This window comes from Musca domestica, unplaced genomic scaffold (genome assembly GCF_030504385.1).
Source record: "Musca domestica strain aabys unplaced genomic scaffold, Musca_domestica.polishedcontigs.V.1.1 27, whole genome shotgun sequence".
In the NCBI taxonomy this organism is placed as follows: Eukaryota; Metazoa; Arthropoda; class Insecta; order Diptera; family Muscidae; genus Musca; species Musca domestica.
The window spans coordinates 1,907,374-1,931,601 of NW_026712286.1; the positions used below are offsets into that span (position 1 = coordinate 1,907,374).

The following is a 24,228-nucleotide window of genomic DNA, read 5'->3' on the forward strand; positions in this document are numbered from 1 at the left end:
TGAGTGCCAGACAGGCAACTTAACAATAATAATAACAACAACAACAAAAAATCAAATAATGCCAGACGTCCGAACAGACAGACCCCATTTAGTTGATTTCATGCGTCCAAATCTTGTGCTGCTGCGTAACGCCATAAAGTGGTAGCCCCGAAAACAAAATAACTTTTTAATAGTCTTTTCTTTTTGATTGCGCTCTCAAGAGGAGTGTCAGCCGGCCACTTGAGCGGGGACGGCCAACACATGCATGTGTAACATATTGCTGTGCTCCCCTTCTTTTGATTTCATCTTGGCCAAAGGTAATTCCATTAACAAATAATGGAGAAACAAGTTTTTGGAATAATTTTTCTTCAATAATTAAGGCACAATCTGAAACTCCCTCCTTGGCTCCCCTCCCCTCCTCCCAAAATCTACAACAAAAGAAATTGTTGTTCCGTCATCGTAATCAACATCGTCATCGTCGTCACCATTCCTCATAATCATCATGATCAGCAGCATCGTCTGTCGCTGGGTAAAGACCAGTAGCCAAATATCGTCGGCTTTATGAAATTTAACAAAGAAACCAAAAAATAAAAAAAAAAAAATGAAAGGAGTCCAAGCCGCAGAAGAATTGCTGGGTTTATCTTTGAAACATATTTTTCATTGTTAGCTGGGCTTAACGTCGTCATAGTCGACATCATAATGTACCCAAATATATGTATGTTAGCTTGGCTTTTTTTCGACAGAGGGGGGATTTGCACGCCCACCGGCCTCCTAATAAAAAACAAGAAAACCTAAATAAAATGTATGGAACCAATAATTTACATCGAAAAGGGGGAGTTACTATTCGGCTTCTTTTTATGGCTATCGAATTTGTCTTCATTTCGATTCCCAACCAAAAATATGTTTCATTTGCGCACGCGTACTTTTTTGAGTGTCTCTGTATAGGTGTGTGTATGACCACATTAAAAAAGTCTTATCTTGCATATTTCTCTTTTATGAAAACATGTTTATAATTCTGGGATTCCATAATAAAATTCTTTAAAAAAAATCCAGGTCCATAGCAGAGATGATTCTTAAAAAAATATTTAAAAAATAAACGTCTTCAAAACAAATTCTTATAAAATTGTATGTTGAGGTTCCTGGTTTATTACACCGATAGGCCAACAATCGATACCTCAACTATTGCTGCTGTCGACCAGAGTGATTGATCGCTAAGCTAGAAGAAGCAAGAGAAGCTAAACTTTGCCACAACAAAAAGAATAGTTTCAACTAATAAATATATAAATTCAGACCGTCAGAGTCTTTTAATTAAAACAAGTGTTTTATTGAAGCCTTAACCACCAGTGCCTTATTAGCAACACGTAAGTATCGCCTGTATACTTGTTGTGTTGTCTAATATTCATAGTTTTGTTGTTCGTCTTTGTGCAACAAATAATACACTTTCGGATCTAAATCTACTCTGTAGATTTAGAACCCCTACAAGTCCATACGCCTGTATCGGAACTTGTACATTGTAGGAAAAAGTTGGTTGTTGAATATTTCTATACAAAAAAAAAATTGCTGTGAATTTTTTCTATAGAAAAATAAACCATTGATGAACTTTTCCAATCGAAAAATGTAGATTGCTCAATTTTTTCATTGAAAAAGTCAGTTGTTGAACTTTTTCTTTAGAAAAAATTCCGTTGTTGTAGTTTTTCTATAGAAAAAATTTCGTTGGTGAAGTTTTTCTATAGAAAAAATTCCGTTGGTGAAGTTTTTCTATAGAAAAAATTCCGTTGGTGAAGTTTTTCTATAGAAAAAATTCCGTTGGTGAAGTTTTTCTATAGAAAAAATTCCGTTGGTGAAGTTTTTCTATAGAAAAAATTACATTGGTGAAATTTTTCTATAGAAAAAAATCCGTGGGTGAAGTTCTTCTATAGAAGAAATTCTATTGGTGATGTTTTTCTATAGAAAAAATTCCGTTGGTGATGTTTTTTATAGAAAAAATTCAGTTGGTGAAGTTTTTCTATAGAAAAAATTCCGTTGATGAAGTTTTTCTATAGAAAAAATTCCGTTGATGAAGTTTTTCTATAGAAAAAATTCCGTTGATGAAGTTTTTCTATAGAAAAAATTCCGTTGATGAAGTTTTTCTATAGAAAAAATTCCGTTGATGAAGTTTTTCTATAGAAAAAATTCCGTTGATGAAGTTTTTCTATAGAAAAAATTCCGTTGATGAAATTTTTCTATAGAAAAAATTTCGTTGATGAAGTTTTTCTATAGAAAAAATTCCGTTGATGAAGTTTTTCTATAGAAAAAATTCCGTTGGTGACAGTTTTCTATAGAAAAAATTCCGTTGGTGAAGTTTTTCTATAGAAAAAATTCCGTTGGTGAAGTTTTTCTATAGAAAAAATTCCGTTGGTGAAGTTTTTCTATAGAAAAAATTCCGTTGGTGAAGTTTTTCTATAGAAAAAATTCCGTTGGTGAAGTTTTTCTATAGAAAAAATTCCGTTGGTGAAGTTTTTCTATAGAAAAAATTCCGTTGGTGAAGTTTTTCTATAGAAAAAATTCCGTTGGTGAAGTTTTTCTATAGAAAAAATTCCGTTGGTGAAGTTTTTCTATAGAAAAAATTCCGTTGGTGAAGTTTTTCTATAGAAAAAATTCCGTTGGTGAAGTTTTTCTATAGAAAAAATTCCGTTGGTGAAGTTTTTCTATAGAAAAAATTCCGTTGGTGAAGTTTTTCTATAGAAAAAATTCCGTTGGTGAAGTTTTTCTATAGAAAAAAAATACGTTGATGAAGTTTTTCTATAGAAAAAAAGCCCATTTGTGAACCTTTCTATAGAGAAAAGTCCATAGGCGAACCTTTTCTATAGAAAAAATTCCGTTGGTGAACTTTTTCAATAAAAAAAGGCCATTGGTGCACTTTTTCTATAGAAAAAAGTCCATTGGTGCACCTTTTCTATAGAAAAAAGTCCATTGGTGAACTTTTTCTATAGAAAAAAGTTTATTGGAAAATTTTTTCTATAGAAAAAATATCGTTAATGAAGTTTTTCTATAGAAAAATTTCCATTTGGTGAAGTTTTTCTATAGAAAAAATTCCGTTGGTAAAATCCGTTGGAGAACTTTTTCTATAGAAAAAATCCTATTAACCCAGTGCCAAAAAAAGTCAAATGCATTTTAATAATTTTCTTTTCAAAAAAATTTAGAATCTCAATTCGAATTCAAACAATTTGATATGTTTTGGCAAATTACACATGAAATTCGCCTTGATCACGCCAAAAACGAACACACACGCACACAGCCAAATATGTTGATTGGCGTTTGAGCAATGTTTTTTTTTTGTTGTATTTTTTGAGTATGACTGACTGCCAGTTTTGAACCAACAATTCAAACAATTAAAATGGAAAAAATGCAATATTTTCGTTAGTTTTTTATATTTTTTTTGTTAATTTTATATAATAAAAACGTGACATATCACAGTAATGCCTGTGTGAATTGTTTGTAAATTTTGAGCGCGTACATTTATGCCAACGCTGCGGCAGCCTGAGACGCGTCGTCAACGCCACCGCCGTTGTGCACAGAGCACAACTCGAAATTATTTGTTGACAAATAAAAAAATAAATAAATAATTGTTCATATTAAATTGTTATTGAAATTGTGTTGAGTTGTGTGTTTGCCTTGGAATTTCAAGTATTTTTTTTTTGGAGGGGATTTCGGTTTTTTCTTTTGGTGTTTACTTGGAAATTAAATTTAACAAAAATTTTGTCACATTTATGCAATTTTTTGGGGGGAAATAAATTTATTAATTTTTTTCAATTTAGCAAAAAACATTAACAAAATAAAAATGACATTATGGCGAGACGTGCTTGTCGTCTTCATTTTCAATAAATAAATATCGGTATCACCTCCCACCGCCGACCTGAAACTTCAATTTGCCGTCGTTCGCCGCCTTAACAGAGCGTGGGATAAATTTTTGGTTAGTTGTATTTATTTAAACAAAACGTACCAACAAAAAACAACCAAAACTTTATTTGTTAATTTTATGCATAAATATGTTTGTTGTGTTGAGCGTGCGTGTGTGCATTGTTGTTGTTGTTGCTGATTTTTATGCCATATTTAAAGATTTTTGCTTAGCATAAAAACTGTGTCCGAATTTGGTTTTTGTGGTCGATGACACAAACGTGTCTTGCTGTTGGGGAGTGGGTTTTTTTTAGCTGGCCGCCGTTAGCTGTTGACTAATTTTGAAACTGTTTTTGATTTTCGATTTTCGTTATTTTTAGGAAGTGTTGCGTGTGTAGCCACGATATTCTCACGCTTAGATGGATGGACATGTAAATTAGTAATTCTAATTTTAGTTATGGCCACATTGTAGTTGTTGTTGTTGTATTTCAAGATTATTAAGATTTAATTTTATGTTGTTGTTATTGTTTCTCCTTCTTCTTCTCTTTTAGGTATGTATCTTAATAACGTGATTAGATGTTGTGTGCGGATAAAGTGAGGGCATCATAAATCGCATTTTTACTATTTTTGGTGAGTTCTTAATGGTTATCGAATTCATTAAACTTGCGATTAGTCACACGCCTTTTCGAAATTAAAGATTTTTTTCTATCGAAGTTACGTATTGAAAATCAATACGAAGCGTAAACGAGGAAATCGAACGAATTTCGAAAAAAAAACGAATATAGAAAAAATTCCGTTGTTGAAGTGTTTCTATAGAAAAAAAAATCCGGTGGTGAGTTTTTTCTATAGAAGAAATTCTGTTGGTGAAGTTTTTCTATAGAAAATATTCCGCTGGTGAGTTTTTTCTATAGAAAAAATTCCGCTGGTGAGTTTTTTCTATAGAAGAAATTCTGTTGGTGAAGTTTTTCTATAGAAAAAATTCCGTTGTTGAAGTTTTTCGATAGAAAAAATTCCGTTGGTCAAGTTTTTCTATAGAAAAAATTCCGTTGGTCAAGTTTTTCTATAGAAAAAATTCCGTTGGTGAACTTTTTCTATAGAAAAAATTCCGTTGGTGAACTTTTTCTATAGAAAAAATTCCGTTGGTGAACTTTTTCTATAGAAAAAATTCCGTTGGTGAACTTTTTCTATAGAAAAAATTCCGTTGGTGAGTTTTTTTTCATAGAAAAAACTTTTTCCATAGAAAAAATTCCGTTGTTGAAGTTTTTTTATAGAAAAAATTCCGTTGTTGAAGTTTTTTTATAGAAAAAATTCCGTTGTTGAAGTTTTTCTATAGAAAAAATTCCTTTGCTGCAGTTTTTCTATAGAAAAAAATCCTTTGGTGAAGTTTTTCTATAGAAAAAATTCCGTTGGTGAAGTTTTTCTATAGAAAAAATTCCGTTGGTGAAGTTTTTATATGGAAAAAAATCCGTTGGTGAAGTTTTTCTATATTAAAAAAATCGTTGGTGAAGTTTTTCTATAGAAAAAAAATCGTTGGTGAGTTTTTTTTATAAAAAAAAGTCCGTTGGTGTTTTTTTTTTCTATAGAAAAAAGTCCGTTGGTGCAGTTTTCCTACAGAAAAAAAATCCGTTGGTAAAGTTTTTCTATAGAAAAAATTCCGTTGCTGAAGTTTTTCTATAGAAAAAATTCCGTTGGTGAAGTTTTTCTATCGAAAAATTTCCGTTGGTGAAGTTTTTCTATCGAAAAAATTCCGTTGGTGAAGTTTTTCTATCGAAAAAATTCCGTTGGTGAAGTTTTTCTATCGAAAAAATTCCGTTGGTGAAGTTTTTCTATAGAAAAAATTCCGTTGGTGAAGTTTTTCTATAGAAAAAATTCCGTTGGTGAAGTTTTTCTATAGAAAAAATTCAGTTGGTGAAGTTTTTCTATAGAAAAAATTCCGTTGGTGAAGTTTTTCTATAGAAAAAATTTTGTTGGTGAAGTTTTTCTATAGAAAAAATTCCGTTGGTGAAGTTTTTCTATAGAAAAAAATTCCGTTGGTGAAGTTTTTCTATAGAAAAAATTCCGTTGGTGAAGTTTTTATATAGAAAAAATTCCGTTGGTGAAGTTTTTATATAGAAAAAATTTTGTTGTTGAAGTTTTTCTATAGAAAAAATTCCGTTGTTGAAGTGTTTCTATAGAAAAAATTCCGTTGGTGAAGTTTTTTTATAGAAAAAAATCCGTTGGTGAAGTTTTTCTATAGAAAAAATTCCGTTGATGAAGTTTTTCTATAGAAAAAAATCCGTTGATGAAGTTTTTCTATAGAAAAAATTCCGTTGATGAAGTTTTTCTATAGAAAAAAAATACGTTGATGAAGTTTTTCTATAGAAAAAATTCCGTTGATGAAGTTTTTCTATAGAAAAAATTCCGTTGGTGAAGTTTTTCAATAGAAAAAATTCCGTTGGTGAAGTTTTTCAATAGAAAAAAATGGCGTTGGTGAACTTTTTTTATAGTAAAAATTTCGTCGATAAACTTTTTCCATAAAAAAAATTCCGCCGGTAAACTTTTTCTATAGAAAAAAATCTGTTGGTGAAGTGTTTCTATAGAAAAATCCATTGGTGAAGTTCTTCTATAGAAAAAAAAAATCCGTTGGTCAAGTTTTTTAATAGAAAAAGTCCGTTGTTGAATTGTTTGTATAGAAAAAATTCCGTTGGTGAAATAGATCTGTTGTTGTCCACTCCCAAATGTCAGATATTTCAAGAGCATTTTTCGAAACCCTCTCTCCGTATAAAGTTTCCAGGTAAACCCCCATCAAACATTTTCAAAATTCTACCTTCTGGGCATTTCGTTTTTCGATTACCAAAATAAACTTGTAATGCTTTTCGGCAAATGTCCATTTGAGATACATGCGCGCATATTTACGTCTCCAGTCGACTTTCTAAGCTATTAATCATTGGAGTCAAAATTGATAAAAGAAAAAAAAACGTTTAAAAAAATAAATAACACAGTCGCCTCCTGTACTTCATAATCTTCTTCGGTTCGAAAAGCGATTTCATATAAACCAATTAACCATTAGAGGCTACTCGAAAACCCACAACTAACTATCCGCATGACAAATGATTTGGACACTATCCGCACTGGATGACAGTAGAAATTTTGTCATATTTCGGCTCGTTTTAGACATTTGTCATTTGCATCCAAAAATAGAGATAAAGAGAGAGAGAGAGAGAGACAGAGAAATACGTCAGACCGACTTAATTGTCTACTTTGACCAATTTTAAAGTGATAAATATTTTAAAACCAATTTAGTGCTTTTTTGTATTTTAGTTTTGGGTAACTAAAAATAGCTGTAAAAACCTATGGTTGCTTGGTGTCACATCCAGCGAAACATATCGTTTAAACATAACCAAATATTTCTTTTTCGAGATTCGTTGATCGTTTTTATTTTTTTTATTTTTCGATTTTTGTTGTACTGGCCACAAGCAAAACAAAATCTCAAGTTTTGAGATGGACAGATGTCATAATGAAGGAAAATCTTCATAAATTTTTGCTTAATTATAAAGCGGTGCTAATGAAAGATTTTGCGCCGCTTTTGATGGGAATGACGCCAATGAGGATGACGATGGCGATGATGATGATGAAATTTTGCAAATACAAATATTGCCAACCATGGATTGATGGTTGGATGGATGGATGGATCACGCAAATTATTGCCTAAAAAATCGAGTCGAAATAAAAGCAACGATGCTATACCATTTTTTTTTTGTTCAATAATATCTCACAGCTATTAGCAGTCAATTTTCCAAATATCGTAACAAGCGGCAATCGCAAAATAACAGCAATCAGCAGCAATGCTGTGAAACAGAAAAAAAATCAGGCAATAACAAAGTGGTGGCGCAAACAAATCAAAATGCGTGTACGCTGCCAGTCAGCCAGCCAGCCAGCCTGGCCTAGGTGATGTTGGTCTGTCCGTCCGTCTGCTGGCTGGTATTATTCAAACAGCAGGCAAACATTTGTACGCATGCGTGCTTACACATTGGGGTCAAACTGTTGTAAGCTGGTGGAGCTGCTGCTGCTGTCGATGATGATGATGGTATCTGGGGTATTTATTTCTCTGGCTGTGTGTGCCAAACTTTATTGAGTCATTTATCATCTTCTCGGCTTAAAATGAACATTTTATAGTACACTCGCACAGACAGACACACACACACACGCTATGGCTCGAAGCCATTATCTATCTCAATTCCCAATCACCTCTAACCAACATCACCGTCGCCGACGTCCTCATCATCATAATCATGATGAGAGCAACAGCTATCAGAAGCCACAGCCACAAACAACCACCACCACCACCACGTCACATTGGTTATTAATCAGCATAATTAGTTTTTTTTCCTTCCCATTTCTGGCTGATTATTTTCCACAATTTTTGAAGAACTAAACACCAGCAGCAATATTTGAATCCAGCTCAAAAACCCCTGGTGTTGTCGGGGAAAAGTTGTGGCCTGGAAACTAAATGCTGATGATTGGCAATCATCCATTTGTTTTTCTCATCCAATCATCAAATATTGCCTAATGATTGGTTCATTTAGTGTATCGATTTCAAAATCGTTAGCATTTATCAAAACGAATCAAAAGAGATTTGAAGCCAGTGGAGAGATTTCGGATTTCGAGATTTTCTCATGGAGGCTGAGATGAGCTCCCTTGGGATATTTCACGTAGAAAAAGAAGAAATCCTCTCATGGACTACTGAGAAAGTCTTGGACGATGCAGTGGTATTGAAAAAGTAGATCCAGTGGTTTTTTTATTAAAAGAACATTCGGGTTTGTCAGGGAAGGCCTAGTGGCCTTTTCATAGAAAACAAATGTGTCTGCTTTTAGGAGACCCCGTGGTATTCCAATTTTAAATTTCTCGCTCCTTTCAATGGATCAATGAAAAATATGTTTCTTTCAGTACTCCTCGTACCCCAAAAGTAGGAAAACCAGACTCCCTCAAGATTAATAACAATGTTATACCATTTAGTACTTTACTATGAAATGTGAAACCCTCACATAAAATTTCAATGGTGTAGCCCTTTTTTGTACTTTTCATGCCATTTAAGTAAGAATTTTCAAAAATTCCGTCTTATCTCACCTCTCTCGTTACCGTGATACTGGTAGCGTAGCCCGACGTCAAGGAAGTGGACGGAAGAAAACAGCAATATCAGCAGAAATGGTTCGAAAAATGACTCGTGAGCTGAACACATCGCAATATTCCATTCGGCAAATATTGAAAAAATGAGCTCGGGGTAAAGCCATTGAAATTCCAAAATGTGCAGGAATTTACACCGCAACAGATAGAAAATAGACTCAAAAGAGCTAAAGAGTTGCTTCGCTTGGCCGAAAGTGGTGAACTGCCGAATTTGATTTTCTCGGTCTCCGATGAGAAAACATTCGTTGTCCAGAAGTTTGTAAGCAAACCAAATGATCGTGTTTACCTTAGGTACCAAAGAGGTCAGCTGAAATGTGCACCTTCCGTAGGCCACCAGAACTTAAGCGCCGGCCATGGTGATGGTGTGGGCTGCCATGGTCACTCTCCACTCGTATTAAATGAACATGGCATCAGAAAAAATGCCGAATATTAACGCGAAAATATTCTGGAGGGTGTATTAAAGCCTTGGGCACGCAAACATTTTGGCCGCAGATCTTGGACCATCGCACTCAGCACGCGCCACCCAAGAATGGTTACAAAATGAGATTCCTCGCTTCATTTCCAGCGCACTATGGCTATCAAAATCTCAGGATACCAATCCGTTGGACTATTGTGGAGTATTTTGGAAACCAAGGTTGACACTAAAAAATACCAAAGTGTCGATCACCTCAAGCAAGCGCTTCGCCGGGAATGTGCTATAATACTGCAGTGTAACATTCGGGCAGCGTGTGACGGTTTCATTGGCCGTTTGAAGGCCATAATTCATGCCAAAGGTAACCAATTCGAAAAAATCTAAACTTATTCTATTTCCGACATTTTTTACTTTCATTCATATAAAAATTATGGGGTTTGACTTTGTTGAAGTTTTTTATCTCACCCTATAATCCGTCCATGGCTTCTGAGACCGCGTTAGAGTGAATACTATTCAGTCTCGCTTGATAGGCCTGTTGATCTAGATGCTCTCTCTTATACTTCTCTACATTTCTCTCTCTCTAGATCATGAAGGTCTTTCCTTGCGTGCCTGGACGGATGTTGCCTATCCACCAGAGAGTGATATTGCATTGTCAGCATTTTATTATACTGTCGCACCAGTAAGACCTTTGCCTCTTCATGTAGGTGGTCCGTACTTTTTTTTACCTTTTTTGGTACCCAAAACGTACGACTTTTTATATCGAATTTCACAAATCACTCACTTTCCCAAAACAGCTATGCTCTGCCAAATTTTTACATTTCAGAATTCTAGCCCTACCGATTTGCTCTAGAATCGGGATAGATAGAGAGATAAATAGATAGTTAATATTTTTCGCATTTTGATAATTTTTGCCTAATTTTTGATCTACTCTTTCATAATTAGTGCCCACTTTATCCGCAATACCAGCATAAAGCTACATGCACCGTTCATGCTCTATGCGTACATATTTCTTAGATTGTACTTTTCAGATGCGGGCAAAGAAACCTACATCATGAACTATCTACCTACCGGTACAACAACAATAGTACCACCAAACAACAATGTCACAGTACGGGCTACTAGTCTCCAAGTCATGAATATAATTTCACGGGCTTGGTATTGAAGAAACATGTTCTCTTTATTATGTTAATAATATTGTTATGTTTGACTTGTAACGACAATAAAATACGGTTGACAGTAGTGCAAATACACAAATCAAAACAAGCCAAGACAATGCTTGCACAAATGTTATGTTGCAGCAACTAGCCGCCGATGGCAGAAAAGTCTCCAATCCCCACTAATCTCATATGTCTAGCACAATTTGTTATGCTCTCGGCAGACAAAACTCGTGAGAGGGCTATGAATTACTCGGCACTCTTATAATCACGTCGTTAAGGCAGGGCCGGGCCGAGAGTCGCACTTTGATGTTCTCGCAATTTTCTTACTCTCTGATAACATTATTTTTCAATGGTTCTGATTGTGAGCGTGGGGGCTTGGCCTTAAATTTCAAAGTGGAAAACTTCTTTCTTTTGCTTTACTTGCCACAGAAGAAATTGGTAGGGAAATGAAAATCGTAAAAGGCAACTCTGGATTATGTTAAACACTCTCTCACTCTCAATTTCTCTGGTCTCTAATTCTTGTCTATCTGCCATTCACATTTCCATGTTACTAAACCTTTGAGATCCTACAGTCTTTAAGCATTGCAAATGTTTGTGTGTGTGTGTTCTGGGATTATTGTAGAGAGGAAGTAGCGAGCATTCTAAACCTTTCCATATTGATCTCCAATTGCATGAAATATTGTTGTTGTCTTTAAAGTTGTTACCCGTTTGTTTTTTTTTTTATTGGGGAAGGGGAGATTTAAACCTTTAGGCTAATCCCAAACTGTGGGTACCTTTTTTTAGAATGGATAAACAACGCACATTTTGAATGGAGTAACAATATTTTTGTTATTATTTTGAGGTTGTTTCTTCTTCTTCTTACTTGGCCGGGTCCACAATGGTGTACATGTTGTTACCAGTGTTGCCAACATTTTGAGAGCTAAAAGCGTAATTAAAAACCAGAAAAGCGTAAATGGTGTAAAAATTTTCCTTAAAAAAGCGTAAAAAGCGCTATGTATTTTTTTCTAACCAAAATTGTCAATAAACACTTTTTTTAAACTAAATACTGTTTTATTAAAAAATTTAGATCGTATCTTATATAAACATTTCATGTATATAAGCGTATACATATTTTTAAACAAGTAAAAAAGCAGTAAGTTCGGCCGGGCCGAACTTTGAATACCCTCCATCATTTAAAACGAATTAGGAAATTTACAAAAAAAAAAAGAAATCCATTCAAAATTCTGTTAAAATCAACAAAAATACCCAATATCGGAAGATGCCGATATATTGAGGATATACGATATTGTGGACCTTACCGACAATTCTATTTCAGGGGGTAAAGTACTCACAAAGAACTCCTTGTGTAGAATTGCAGACAATTCCATTGAAAAATGTGTCTTAAATCAACAACAACATATAAATATTTCATGTATATAAGTGCATACATATTTTTAAAAAAATATGATATATTAGGAACATTTTACATGTGGTTAAAACTTGCAGAAATATACATTTTTACAAACAATTGTGTTCACCCATAAAACCCATAGCTTCAAATTCAGTTGAAGTTATGTAAACTCGTACAACAAAGCAGCCATGTATAAACTTACGTTTTTTTCTCGTTCATTTCACTTTTCCTTCAATTGGTTTATAATATACAAAATTCTTCGTTTTATTATGGTTTATTAAAAAAGAGTAAACAAAAGAACTTCAATGACAGGAATGAGACGTAAAGAATTTGCAGTAAAGAACTTGCGACAAGTAGATGTCATACTATCAAAATATTCGAATGTATAAACATTGTCATATTTAAAAATCTAAAACGCGCTAAAAGCACCAACAGAAAAGATGAAAAGCGTACGTACAGTGCTTTTTTTTCGTTTCGCGCTATGCCAACTATTTTGGCGTTTTAGGGGGTCTAAAAAGCACCATAAATAGCGCGAAAAGCCCTGAGTTGGCATCGCTGGTTGTTACATAGATTTTCGTACATATTCTCGTCGGGTATTAAACCTACCTTCTCTTCCTTAATTTGCCAGTGTTTTTTACCCCATCTTCTATTTTGTTTTCTTTTCTTGAGGTTAATTTTTTGTTGTTGTTGCTTTTGTTCTATTCTTGTTGTATTTTAGAATGGCAATCGTTTTTTTTTTGTTCTCTTCTTTGCCGAGTCTACTATCAAAACACACTTGGCTTAATAACGATTCTGCTGTTTGCTGGCTGTTTACTATTTTTGTTGTTGTTCTTGTTGTTTGGTTTGTTATTGTTATTGTTGCTGTTCTGTTTGTTTGTTCTTTTCATATTCAGAGCCCATGGCTCCACTCCACTTTGGTTTCTTTTCAAAGTTGTTAGACAACTTTTCTTTTGTATTTGTCTGTCTGTCTGTCCGTCCGTTCGTCTGTCTTTGGCCATGTTTATCTTTGGCAGCAGCAACAAAATATCATTAGGTTTCCTTTTTCTTCTCTGCCATACGTTGTAATTAATGGTGATTTACAAGTATTAGCATTATTATTATTATTTTTTGGTTTTGTTTTTGCATTTTGTTTTGATTCGTATTTTCTTTCTTTCTAATTCAATGCTAATTAACTATTAAGTAGGAATCAAAAGGTATAATTTAATTTATTTTTTTGGATGGCTACAGATGATGATGCTTTGGATTAAAAAAAAATCATTTTTTTGGTAAAAGAGATAGGTAATTAGCTAAAACAAGCAGAAAGTTCTTTTAAAAAATATTCGAAGGGATTGTTATTTTGCAGATCTTTTTTGGATATAAAAATTCTCCAAGAGATCTCCAAAGATTTTCTAGTTTTCACTCGGGAGTGAAACTTGCTCTCGAGCGGCATTTGCTCGGAGAGTGCGAGTTTTATATGGAGTTTAGTCTTCACTCTTTTTATTTGAGTGGGAGTGATCTCGACTCACTCTTGTTTGAAAAGTTAGAGTGGTAGCTGAATCGCTCGAAAGAGAGACAGAGAGAATTTTGGTCGAAAAGTGAAAACAGATATTTTTGTTTGCTGATTTGTTAGATCCAGCAAACCGACTTTGATGGGAACTGTGGGAATGGGGGCTGATCGTGTAAAAACTCAAGGAAGAGAAAACTGGGTGCGGAATTTGTGCTCAAAAGCAACAACACTATCATATGCAAACTTCCAAAAAACTCGCTAGAATATGTCCAGAGAAACAGAACAACAGTATAACAAACAAGTCAAAAGGCAATAAGTTCGGCCAGGCCGAACTTTGAATTCCCTCCACCATTTGGAAAGAATTTGTTAATTTTCCGAAAAACAAAATAATAATAAATAAATAAAACGTATAATCCGTTAAAAAATTCTGCTTAAATCTTAAAAATAAGGAGTTACTTTGGTGTCTATACGAAGTCGTGGACCTGCAAAGGAAATTTTCTGTCAATTCTGTAGTGTAAAATCATCAAAATACCGAATATCGAGAGGTACCGTTATAGGGGGGCTATACGAAGACCTAGACCTGCATAGACAATTCTCTGTCACAGGCTGTAGTACTCATTAGGAACTTCAAATACGAAATTTTAAACAATTCCGGCGAAAAATGTCGCTGAAATCAGCAAAATACCGAATATAAGGAGGTACCGATATTTAGAGGCTATATGCAGACGACCTGCATGAACAATTCTCTGTCATAAGCTGTAGTATTCATTCGGAAATTTGAAACAATTCAGGCGAATAATGTCGCTAAAATCAGCAAAATACCAAATATAGGGAGGTACAGTTATATGGGGACTATACGAAGACGTGGATCTGCATATACAATTTTCTGTCGTAAGCTGTAGTACCCATTAGGAAATTCAAAAACGAAATTTGAAACAATTCCGGCGAAAAATGTCGCTGAAATCATCAAAATACCGAATATAGGCAGGTACAATTATATGGAGGCTATACCAAAACGTGGACCTACATGGCCCATTTTTAATACCAAAAGTCCTGCAAACAAAACACACATTTGAGTACAATTTTATCAATCTACTTCAATTCATTCGGAAGCTAGAGTGACTTCCAGAGACGGAAGGACGGACGGTCACCGTTAAATCAACATAGAAGTTTATGCTGATAAAGAATGTATATACTTTAAGGGGTCTAAAATGTATATTTTGAGGTGTTTCAAAGGGAATGACAAACTTAATACTCCCTCCATCCTACAGTGAAAAAAAGAGTGGTCGGCAAAGTAGATTCTGCTCAATTTTGAACAGATTTTTCTCCCTCTCGATAACGAGGAAAATAGGCTCTCTCCTATTCGAGTGACATCGAAAACATGAGTTTACTCGATTTTTCCTGCTCCCAGTGGTGCTCCCTCGAGCGAGATTTTCGAAGGTCTTGTAAGCCAGAACTGCTATGGTTGGGACTTAACGACTTATATATTTTGGTAGCTTAATTGTGAATGAGGTTCGTGTATTACCAAAATTATCTTCTACCTTTTTGAAATCTTTATTTATTTTAATTCAATTCCGTTGTCGATATTTCTGTCCATTCCAATATTTAGCGATTAAGCCTAATATTTATTTATCCACCCACACAAAAGGTATCCGCATTATTCATCGCTATCGAATTCAATCTGCGGTCAAGCACTTCATAGTTTCCTCCAACTCTGGCAGGCAGAGAGACAAACACACACACACACACTCACTCACTCTCAAAGCACCGAACCATTAACATTGGTCGGGCGGGCACACTTTTGGTATAAAAACAATCAAAACGAAATTATGCATTCATTGATTTACCATAACAATTCGTCAAGCGGGCCATTTGGTGGCCACTCAGTCAGTCAGTTTGTCAGTTAAACAAGCGATAAGTTTGCTGCCTGCCCCCTCTTCCAAGTAAGACCACAACAATGTCATTTATATTCGATTTTATTGAGTTCTTTTTTTCCTAATATCTTGCCACACTTTTATTTCATTTCGTCATTGTGTCGTGTGGATGGGTGTCTGTCGCCCGGGTTCACCATCACAAAAATTAAAAAAATATGAGCTTGAAAATTTCCATACCGTTTTATTTGGGGTTTCTTTTTCATATTTGATATAATATTTTATTTTCCTTTGGTCTCTTCTCCTCTCTTGATTTGTTTCGATTTTTTTTTTTTTGTCTTTTTTCGAAAAAATAAAAAATGAACCGAAAAATCAGGTCAACCATAACAGTCAGCGGCAGGCAGCGTCATCGAATACGAATGGTACAGATTTGTGTTTGCACTATTCAAACATAGACATTAGGATGGCTGACGTTTTATAAAGGCCCATAAAGTTTTGACATATTCAGGCGTCTCAATCTCCGTAGGTCTAAATTAAGAGAAAACTATCTCTACATTATTGTTTAATCCAAAGGAATTCGAAAACGAGGCACATGGAAATTTCATGGCAATTTATGGAAATGAAACTCTCAACTTTGACCCAATGTGAGCCACCTTAATATCATATTTCTATATTTCATCAGATCTGTATATAGGTATGTTTGTTTGTGTATTCCAGTAGCACTTTTTTGTTGTCATATTTATGACAGACTTAATCTCGTTTTTAAAGACTCTTTTCATAAATTTATGACCATCTCAAAAAAATAAAAAGAAAAAATGAAGACAAGCCCAACATTCATACATACCTACTTATGTTTGTTATTATTGTTGAAGTTTTGGAAATGCATAAAGGGGAATTGTGATAAAGAAAAAAAGTGAAAGACATGTACCTACATCTGTAAGGGGCTCTACCATTGTCTAGTTATATTTTATGATATATCAGAAGTAAGAGGATTTCCTTTTTAACAGTCAAAACATTATTTAAGAATATTTTAAAAACTGAAAATTTTATTGAATGAAAGCAAAAAATTCCGGAAATAGCATCAAACTTTAAAATACGTTTAGATTTGTTCGAGTTGGTCACCTTTGTCACGAATTATGGCCTTTAAGAATATTTAAAAACGTAAAATGTTGCTCTGCGATATTTTGGCCTATTCCCGGCAAAGCGTTTGCTGGAGGTGATCGACGCTTTGGTTTTTTTTAGTGCCAACCTTGCTTTCCAAAATACTCCAGACACAATAGTCCAACGGATTGGTATCCGGAGATTTTAGTGGCCAATGTGCGCTGGAAATGAAGCGAGGAACCTCATTTTGTAACCATTCTTGGGTGGCGCGTGCTGAGTCCTGTTGGAATGTTCAAGGTCTGCGGCCAAAATGTTTGCGTACCCAAGGCTTTGATACACCCTCCAGAATATTTTCGCGACAATATTCGGCATTTATTCTGATGCCACGGTCGATTAATACGAGCGGAGAGCGACCATCGGGTGTTATGGCGGCCCACACCATCACCATGGCTGGCGCATGAGTTCTGGTGGCCAACCGAAGGTGCACATTTTCAGCTGACCACTTTGGCAAGTAAACACACTCATTTTTTTTTTTTTTTTTTTCTGTTTAAAAACTGCTGAACAGCGAATGTTTTCTCATCGGAGATCGGAGAAAACGACATTCGGCAATTCACCACTTTCGCCCAAGCGAAGCAACTCTTTTGAGTCTATTTTCTTTCTGTTGCGATGTAAGTTCTTGCAATTTTTGGAATTTCAATGGCTTTACCCTGCGGCCACTGCGACGCGGGTTTCGATCACGTCGCTTCTTTACTTTTCGAACCATTTCTGCTGATGTTGCTTGAAATCTGGAAAAATCTCACCAAAATGCTTTTGTACGCTTATAAACAATACAATGAGCTGTCACTGGAATAATTTTAATAGCTGTCGGAAATGACAGCTGTCTGAAGTTGGTTGCAGATTTTTTCATCTCACCCTGTATATATTTATAGTTTAACGGACGTAGTAAACCCGCTGGATTTCAAGCCGGCAAAAAGCTCTATGACAAATAAATTATTCGATTTTAATAAAACCGATTAGTCCCGCTTCTATGCAAAGTCTAACATTTTTAAAAAATATATTGAGGCTAAGAAAGTGAATATTAGAATGCCCCTAGATATTTAAAATCTCAATTCCATATTAAAACACCGACAAATCAATCATCGAGTCTAATGAAATTCTCGAAATTGTTGATACCCCAAGAGATCTGGTTTTCATTTTTCTTTTAACCAAATTATCATTACTAATCGCAATCACGTTATATCAATCACCCCATATCACACCCCAAAGGGTTAATCAATTATGCAAATGTATTTTTTTTTTATTTTTTCTAAGTTTTGGCCCAATCTATGGCTGTTGAACTTTAAAAGAAAGCAAACAAGCAGCACATCCAAAGAAATAAATACTCCGAATTCGCAAGACATGAAAACACAAAACAAACAATACAAATATAAGCAAAATAGCTGCCGTCACACAAATGTTTGTATTAGGACTTGGGAGTACATATCTGCTAGAGTGTCCCCGGCCAGGCCTGGCTATGTCTCTGTGTGTGAGTTTGTGGAAACCGCAGAGCATTGCAAAATAACAATCATTTAAAAATAGCAAATAAAATATAACAATAAAAGGTAAAAAATAAAATAAAAGAGCAAACACACACACACGCACACACTCGCAAAGAATGATAAACAAAAAATATTAATAATAATAAATCCACACGAATCAACAAAACAAGCAAACAAACGAAACCAAAAAAAAATGAAAGCCATAAAACGGAAATTGACGACTAAACCACTTCTCTATGGCGCTCTGGCAGTGGCGGCGGCATACACAGCAACATAAACAAAGAGCAAGAGAGAGACTCCCCAACATCAAAGTCACACAGAGAAAACGGGGTACCTATTTGGAGCAGCGGTGCTCAAAACCGTGTTCTAGAACATGAACAGAAAAAAGAGATAATTTAAGAGAAAAATAAAATTCTGTTTTTCTTTATATTTTACGGTTCTATTTAATTGTTTTTAAAAACGAATGTTTGCCAAAATAATTTATAAAGCAAATGGATAAAAAATATTTGTATAAATAATGACTTATCATTGTTTTGTTCTTGATTTAAATAAGCAAAGAGAAATTTGACAGGAAAGAGATATTTCTTCTTGAGCACCGCTGATTTGGAGACATTGTGAGAGAGAGAGACTTAAAGATATTTAACGTAAAGGAAATAAATAAATAAATCAAATAACAATAATTTTATTGAGAAATTATGAATTTAATAATGTTTTATTATTATAAATACCAAAATATGGTATATTTATTTCATTCAATAATAAAAAACGTATTAAATCACAAGCCTGCAATTTGTAGACTTCTTCATCGATCAGTGTGGCTAACCACATTTTGTTGCAAATCGCAAAAACGTTAAAATTAATAAATCCACATAGAGAAAGGAAAATAGCAATTGTTTTTTCCAACTATTTTATCACAACTTTAAAAAAAGATAGAAAAAACCAGTAAGGAATACCCAAAAGTCGGGCGGGGCCGAAAATATGATACCCTACACCATTATGCATATTTAGTAAAGTTCACGTAACAAAAGAGTTTATTTGAAGTAGCAGCCAATTCGAGATGGATTATATTAAAAAATATATCGTAGCCCAGTTCCATCAAATGGAAACGTACGTCCAGAAATTCACTCCATTTGGGCTGATATTATTCATTAATTGCACAATAAGTCTGAACTTGGGTAAAATATATATATGGGAGCTATATCCAAACCTCAAAATTAAACTTAAATTTCCGAGCTCTATAAGATATCCTGTTCCATATATCATTGTTTGTCTAATGCATATTACGAATGTGAGGAACTTAAAGACCAAACCGGATGAAATATATATATATGTGAGCTTAAGCAATATCTGAACCGATTTTCACCAAAGTTGTTGTACTTGCTTCTAGGCTGAATTTGGTCGGATGTACCAAAATTCAGGTCATTTGGACTGATATTGGACATTTTGTGCACAATTAACGCGAAATCGGTTAAAAATATATATGGGAGCTATATTCAAATCTTAGCTGATCGATAAAATTTGGCGAAGGTATTTCCGAGCTCTTTAAGATATCCACCTCCAAACCGTAACCACCAAATCTGATGAAACATATATGGGAGCTATAGCTAATCTGAACCGATTTTCACAAAAATTGATATATTTGCTTCTAAACTGAATTCGGTCTTATGGGCCAAAACTAGGGACATTTGGACTGATATTTTCCATTCAGGGCACAATTAACCCGAAATCGGTTGAAGATATATATAAGAGCTATATCTAAATTTGAACCCGATCGTATAATAAATACGACCTGTATTTTAAATACATGGGCAGACGGACGGACTGACATGCATCAATCGGCTCATAAAGTGATTCTATGGAGATCCTCAAAAGTAACTATGGGTAACTATCTTGCTTCATTCTCCATGTTACAAACAAATGCACAAAGACATAATACCCTTACCACTATGTTGTGTTCGGTATAAAAATAAACTGATAATGAAAATATAGACAAAGGGATAATCTCCCTTTCCATTTCCCAAAAAGAATCGAACGGATAAGGAAAGTTCTTGTCATCTGTTTTTTATAAACATTGTGTACGATAATTTCTCCAATAAAAATTAAACACATTAATTCTTATATGGATATATTTTTGTTATTTTTGAGATTCTTGCCATACTTTCATTTCAAATAGGTTATAATTCGGTATTTATGTCTTGTACCCAGTAGAAGACCTATTTTATATTAAAAGGTGCAATGAACGTCAAAATATACATAGGCTAGCAGTGTAAATCAACAAATTCAGATTTGGTTTTTTTTGTTAATTTTTTGGTTTAATTCCAAATTAAAATTGTTCATAAATTAGAAGCGATATAATCGCTTTATAGGTATACGAATTAAATAATTTATTAACATATTTAATAGGTTTTCTGAGTAGTTCCTCTAAAATAGTACATTTTTTTTTGTATGTAAGATCATTTCCCCTTCACTGTAAACTAATTGACAGATTGCTTAAGAAATAATCAAAAAATCACATCATTGACCACACTGACACCAGTTGGATACAAGGGAGAGTTTCTCTTTACACTCAGAAATTGGCGGCTTAATAGCGCTCTCACACAGCCATTGAGTGTTGTATCTCTGCGACGGGGCTGTAATTCAAGACAAACAAATCCGAAGAAGACAACAACGCCGAAGACGGAGACGACGTTGACTACTGACTGTATGTTGTGTGTGGCTGTGTGTGTGTGTTTGGTGGGCCCCCTCTTCAAGTCGAGTAAGCTTCATTCAGCAGTTTGCGTTGTTAGCTGTTACTTAAAGCACGGCTTAACGGCATTTTAAAATCGCTGGCGAGACCATTGATCGTTACCCTCCACTCCAAAGAACAACACTTCAGAATAGTATTTAAATCGTTGTCGTTCGGTCGGTTGGTTCGTCGGTTTTTTCTATTTTTAAATAAAAAGGAACGACGATTCCCTTTCAGTGGTGGTTGGCTGCCTGCTATACAATCTTAAATCCGCATTCTGTTTTATATAATGAACGTTGGCTTTGTTGTGCTCGCTTGTGTTTGCTTATAAAGTAGACAAAATGTATGGAAAAGTGCAAAACAAAAACACACACAATTGTTGTAATTGAAAACCATCGCCCAAGTTTAACTCAATATGAATGACAATTGAATGCAAATTACAAAGAAAACAAAATAGATAACAAAAAAACAAAACACGACAACAACAATCAATGTTGCGGCGATCACAAAAACAACAAGGCGAAAAAAGAAGCAACAGCAGCAATAAAATTGTATGAATTAAAAAAAATAAAATAAAAACACAAATTGACAATAATTCATTCGTCAAAGGCATCGTTTAGTTTTTTTTTTCTGTTTTCTCCCTTCGCATCGTCTATTCGTGTGTGTATGTACATTGTAAATTGCAATCAAAGAAAAGTGTGAACGACAACGACGACGACGACTTAAGAAACCCGTAGTAAAAGTGTTAAAAACCAAACTAATAGATTTTAAATTGTTCCGCTTTAACTCGGTTTGTTTGTTTGTTGGTGTTGCCTCGTCTTTCACCTCCAATTCATTTTCAAATGTGTGATTTTTCGCTGTGCAAAATAAAAAGATCGTTAACAGAAAGTCGTACCCCTCTTTGGCCGCACGCCCACTTGTTGGCGAAAACAAAACGAGCGTAAGCCCCCCTCTGCTCTTAGCGTTCTGTGCTTTCGGCCAAATAAACAATAGTTGTTGTCATACGCTCTTCGCGCCATCACACCATCATCATCATCATCAGTGTCGTCCATCGTCCGCCGTCTACAACAGCAGCAACAGACTGCTGCCGCCAAAGTTGGCTGTTTATTTTTGTTTTATTTTTCTTCGTTCTAAAGCAAATTATTATTCAAATCGGGTTCTTGATTATTGCGGTCCGCGACTGGCTGGTGGCGAAGAAAGAGCAGCCAACGTTTATGTGATCAGTGTCAGCAAAAAAAAGAAAGAAACAGAAAAAATACATACAAATTCGCCTCGCCATTCCAAGAAAAAACTAAAACGTTTTATTTCTACTTTTGCGCTTCCACAAAAAAATCAGAAGAAGAAAAAAAAACCAAAACCCAAATTCAAAGAAATATGCCAATAAAAATGCTTTCAAAAAAATCACATCAATAAATTTGTAATAAAAAAAAAATAATTATCAAGACTATCAGCACAACATCAAATCAAAGAGCAGGCGCTCACAAAAGGGAGAGAGTGAGAGAACGAGTAAAGGGTTAAAAAAACATATCTCAACTGCATTCCCTTCCCTAGACGAGCGACGACCATTCACTTCGTTGGCTCGTTCGTTCGTTCGTTTCTATTCAAACATGGATTACCTCTACATTGTTAATGCCTTCAAACAACAGCAACAACAATTTCTGCTGCATCAACAACAATTGCAACAACAGCTACAAGGTTCATCGTCATCGGGTATCGGCGGTGTTAACCCTTTGACGTTGCATCCGAATCAACACGACAATACCAATATGGCGAACAGTTTGCTGTGGCAACCCTGGCGGGATTTGCAACAGGCTGCCGCGGTGCATCATCATTTGTATCGACAGCAACAGCAGTTGCAGCAGCAGCAACAAATGCAAAAAGGTTTGTGAACGTCCCAAAAAAAATCGAAATGAGGCATTTATTATAATTCGGCAAACAATAATGTTTGAAAAAATTAATTTTTAGTGAAAATCAATGACAAAATAGCTAATGGATTTTAATTTGTTAAGGCAATATTTTTCGCGATCTTGGGAATTTGGAAGATGATTAACTCAAATGAATTTTCTCTATGAAATTTTATAATTTCTACACTGATATGTGAAATTTGAAGGTTAGACGACACCCAGTTTAACTTTCTCGTTTCTCTACAGAAAAGCTGTTTTCTCAGAGAGAGAAAAGTAAAGAGTACATGTAAAAAACGCTAAGTTAGACCGGACTGATTTTAAAAAAACCCTTCACCAATTTGTAAAGGAAACCATCAAAAATAAAAGTTTCTGGATTCAGTATTTGAATGAGTTCTATTTTAAACTGCTAATATCAGCGAACTGGGAATGTTATCTATTGCGAGTTTCAAATACACTGTGCGACAAAACTCAATTTTTTTTTATAACAATTCGAAAATTTTTAAATTTTATTGAATAAAAGCAAAAAATATCGGAATTAGCATCAAATTTTAGAATAAGTTTAGATTTGTTCGAATTGTTCACCTTTGACTCGAATTACGGCCTTCAAACGGCCAATGAAACCGTCACACTCTGCCCGAATGTTGTTCTGCGGTATTTTGGGCCATTCCCGGCTTGAGGTGATCGACAGTTTGGTATTTGTTAGTGCCAACCTTGCTTTCCAAAATACTCCAGACACAATAGTCCAACGGATTGGTATCCGGAGATTTTGGTGGCCATGCGCTGGAAATGAAGCGAGAACCTAATTTTGTAACCATTCTTGGGTGGCGCGTGCTGAGTCCTGTTGGAATGTCCAAGCTCTGCGGCCAAAATGTTTGCGTGACCAAGGCCTTAATACATCCTCCAGAATATTTTCGCGATAATATTCGGCATTTATTCTGATGCCACGGTCGATTAATACGAGCGAAGACCGACCATTGGCTTTTATGGCGGCCCACACCATCACCATGGCCGGCGCTTGAGTTCTGGTGGTCAACCGAAGGTGCACATTTTCAGCTGAACTCTTTGGCAAGTAAACACGATCATTTTGTTTGTTTACAAACTGCTGGACAACGAATATTTTCTCATCGGAGAAAACTAAATTCGGTGTAAGTTCTTGCACTTTTTGGAATTTCAATGGCTTTACCCCGAGCTCATTTTTCAATATTTGCCGAATGGAAAATTGCGATATGTTCAGCTCACGAGCTGAGTAAACAATATAATGAGCTGTCACTGGAATAATTTTAACAGCTGTCGAACGAGTGGCTTAGAAATGACAGCAGTCTGAAGTTGGTTGCACTTTTTTCATCTCACCCTGAAAATGGGGCAAGATCCCCTCTCTTCCACAATTTTCGGGCTAAGATTTCTTCGAATCTCTGCATTTTGGGTATATAGTGACTATGACAAATATTGTTGATAACAATACGAGAATTATTTTGGTCGGAAATGTTAATCCTCAAGCCAGTATCGAAAGGGGTATTTTTGGTCCTTTTTTAAAATATGCTTAAAAAACTCACTTTAAACGGGATCGGGCAATTAAAAATATTCTACAAATGCGAAAATTACTGACAAAATAATTATTTAAGTTTT

At 34.9% G+C, this 24,228-nt stretch overlaps 1 protein-coding gene across 2 annotated transcripts in view; it reads left to right on the forward strand.

Annotated features, from left to right (window-relative positions):
- The window catches only part of LOC101888995 (mucin-5AC), a 55,062-nt gene that overhangs the window by 9,879 nt on the left and 20,955 nt on the right, over window positions 1-24,228 (forward strand). The window contains exon 1 of one of the 2 annotated variants that reach the window (XM_005180434.4): window positions 20,724-22,579. The exons of the other annotated variant lie outside the window; for it this stretch is intronic. Within the exon in view, the coding sequence (XP_005180491.1) occupies window positions 22,306-22,579 (274 nt within the window). The 5' untranslated portion in view covers window positions 20,724-22,305. Of the gene's footprint in view, window positions 1-20,723; window positions 22,580-24,228 lie in introns of those variants that run through there. 2 annotated transcript variants of the gene reach the window in all.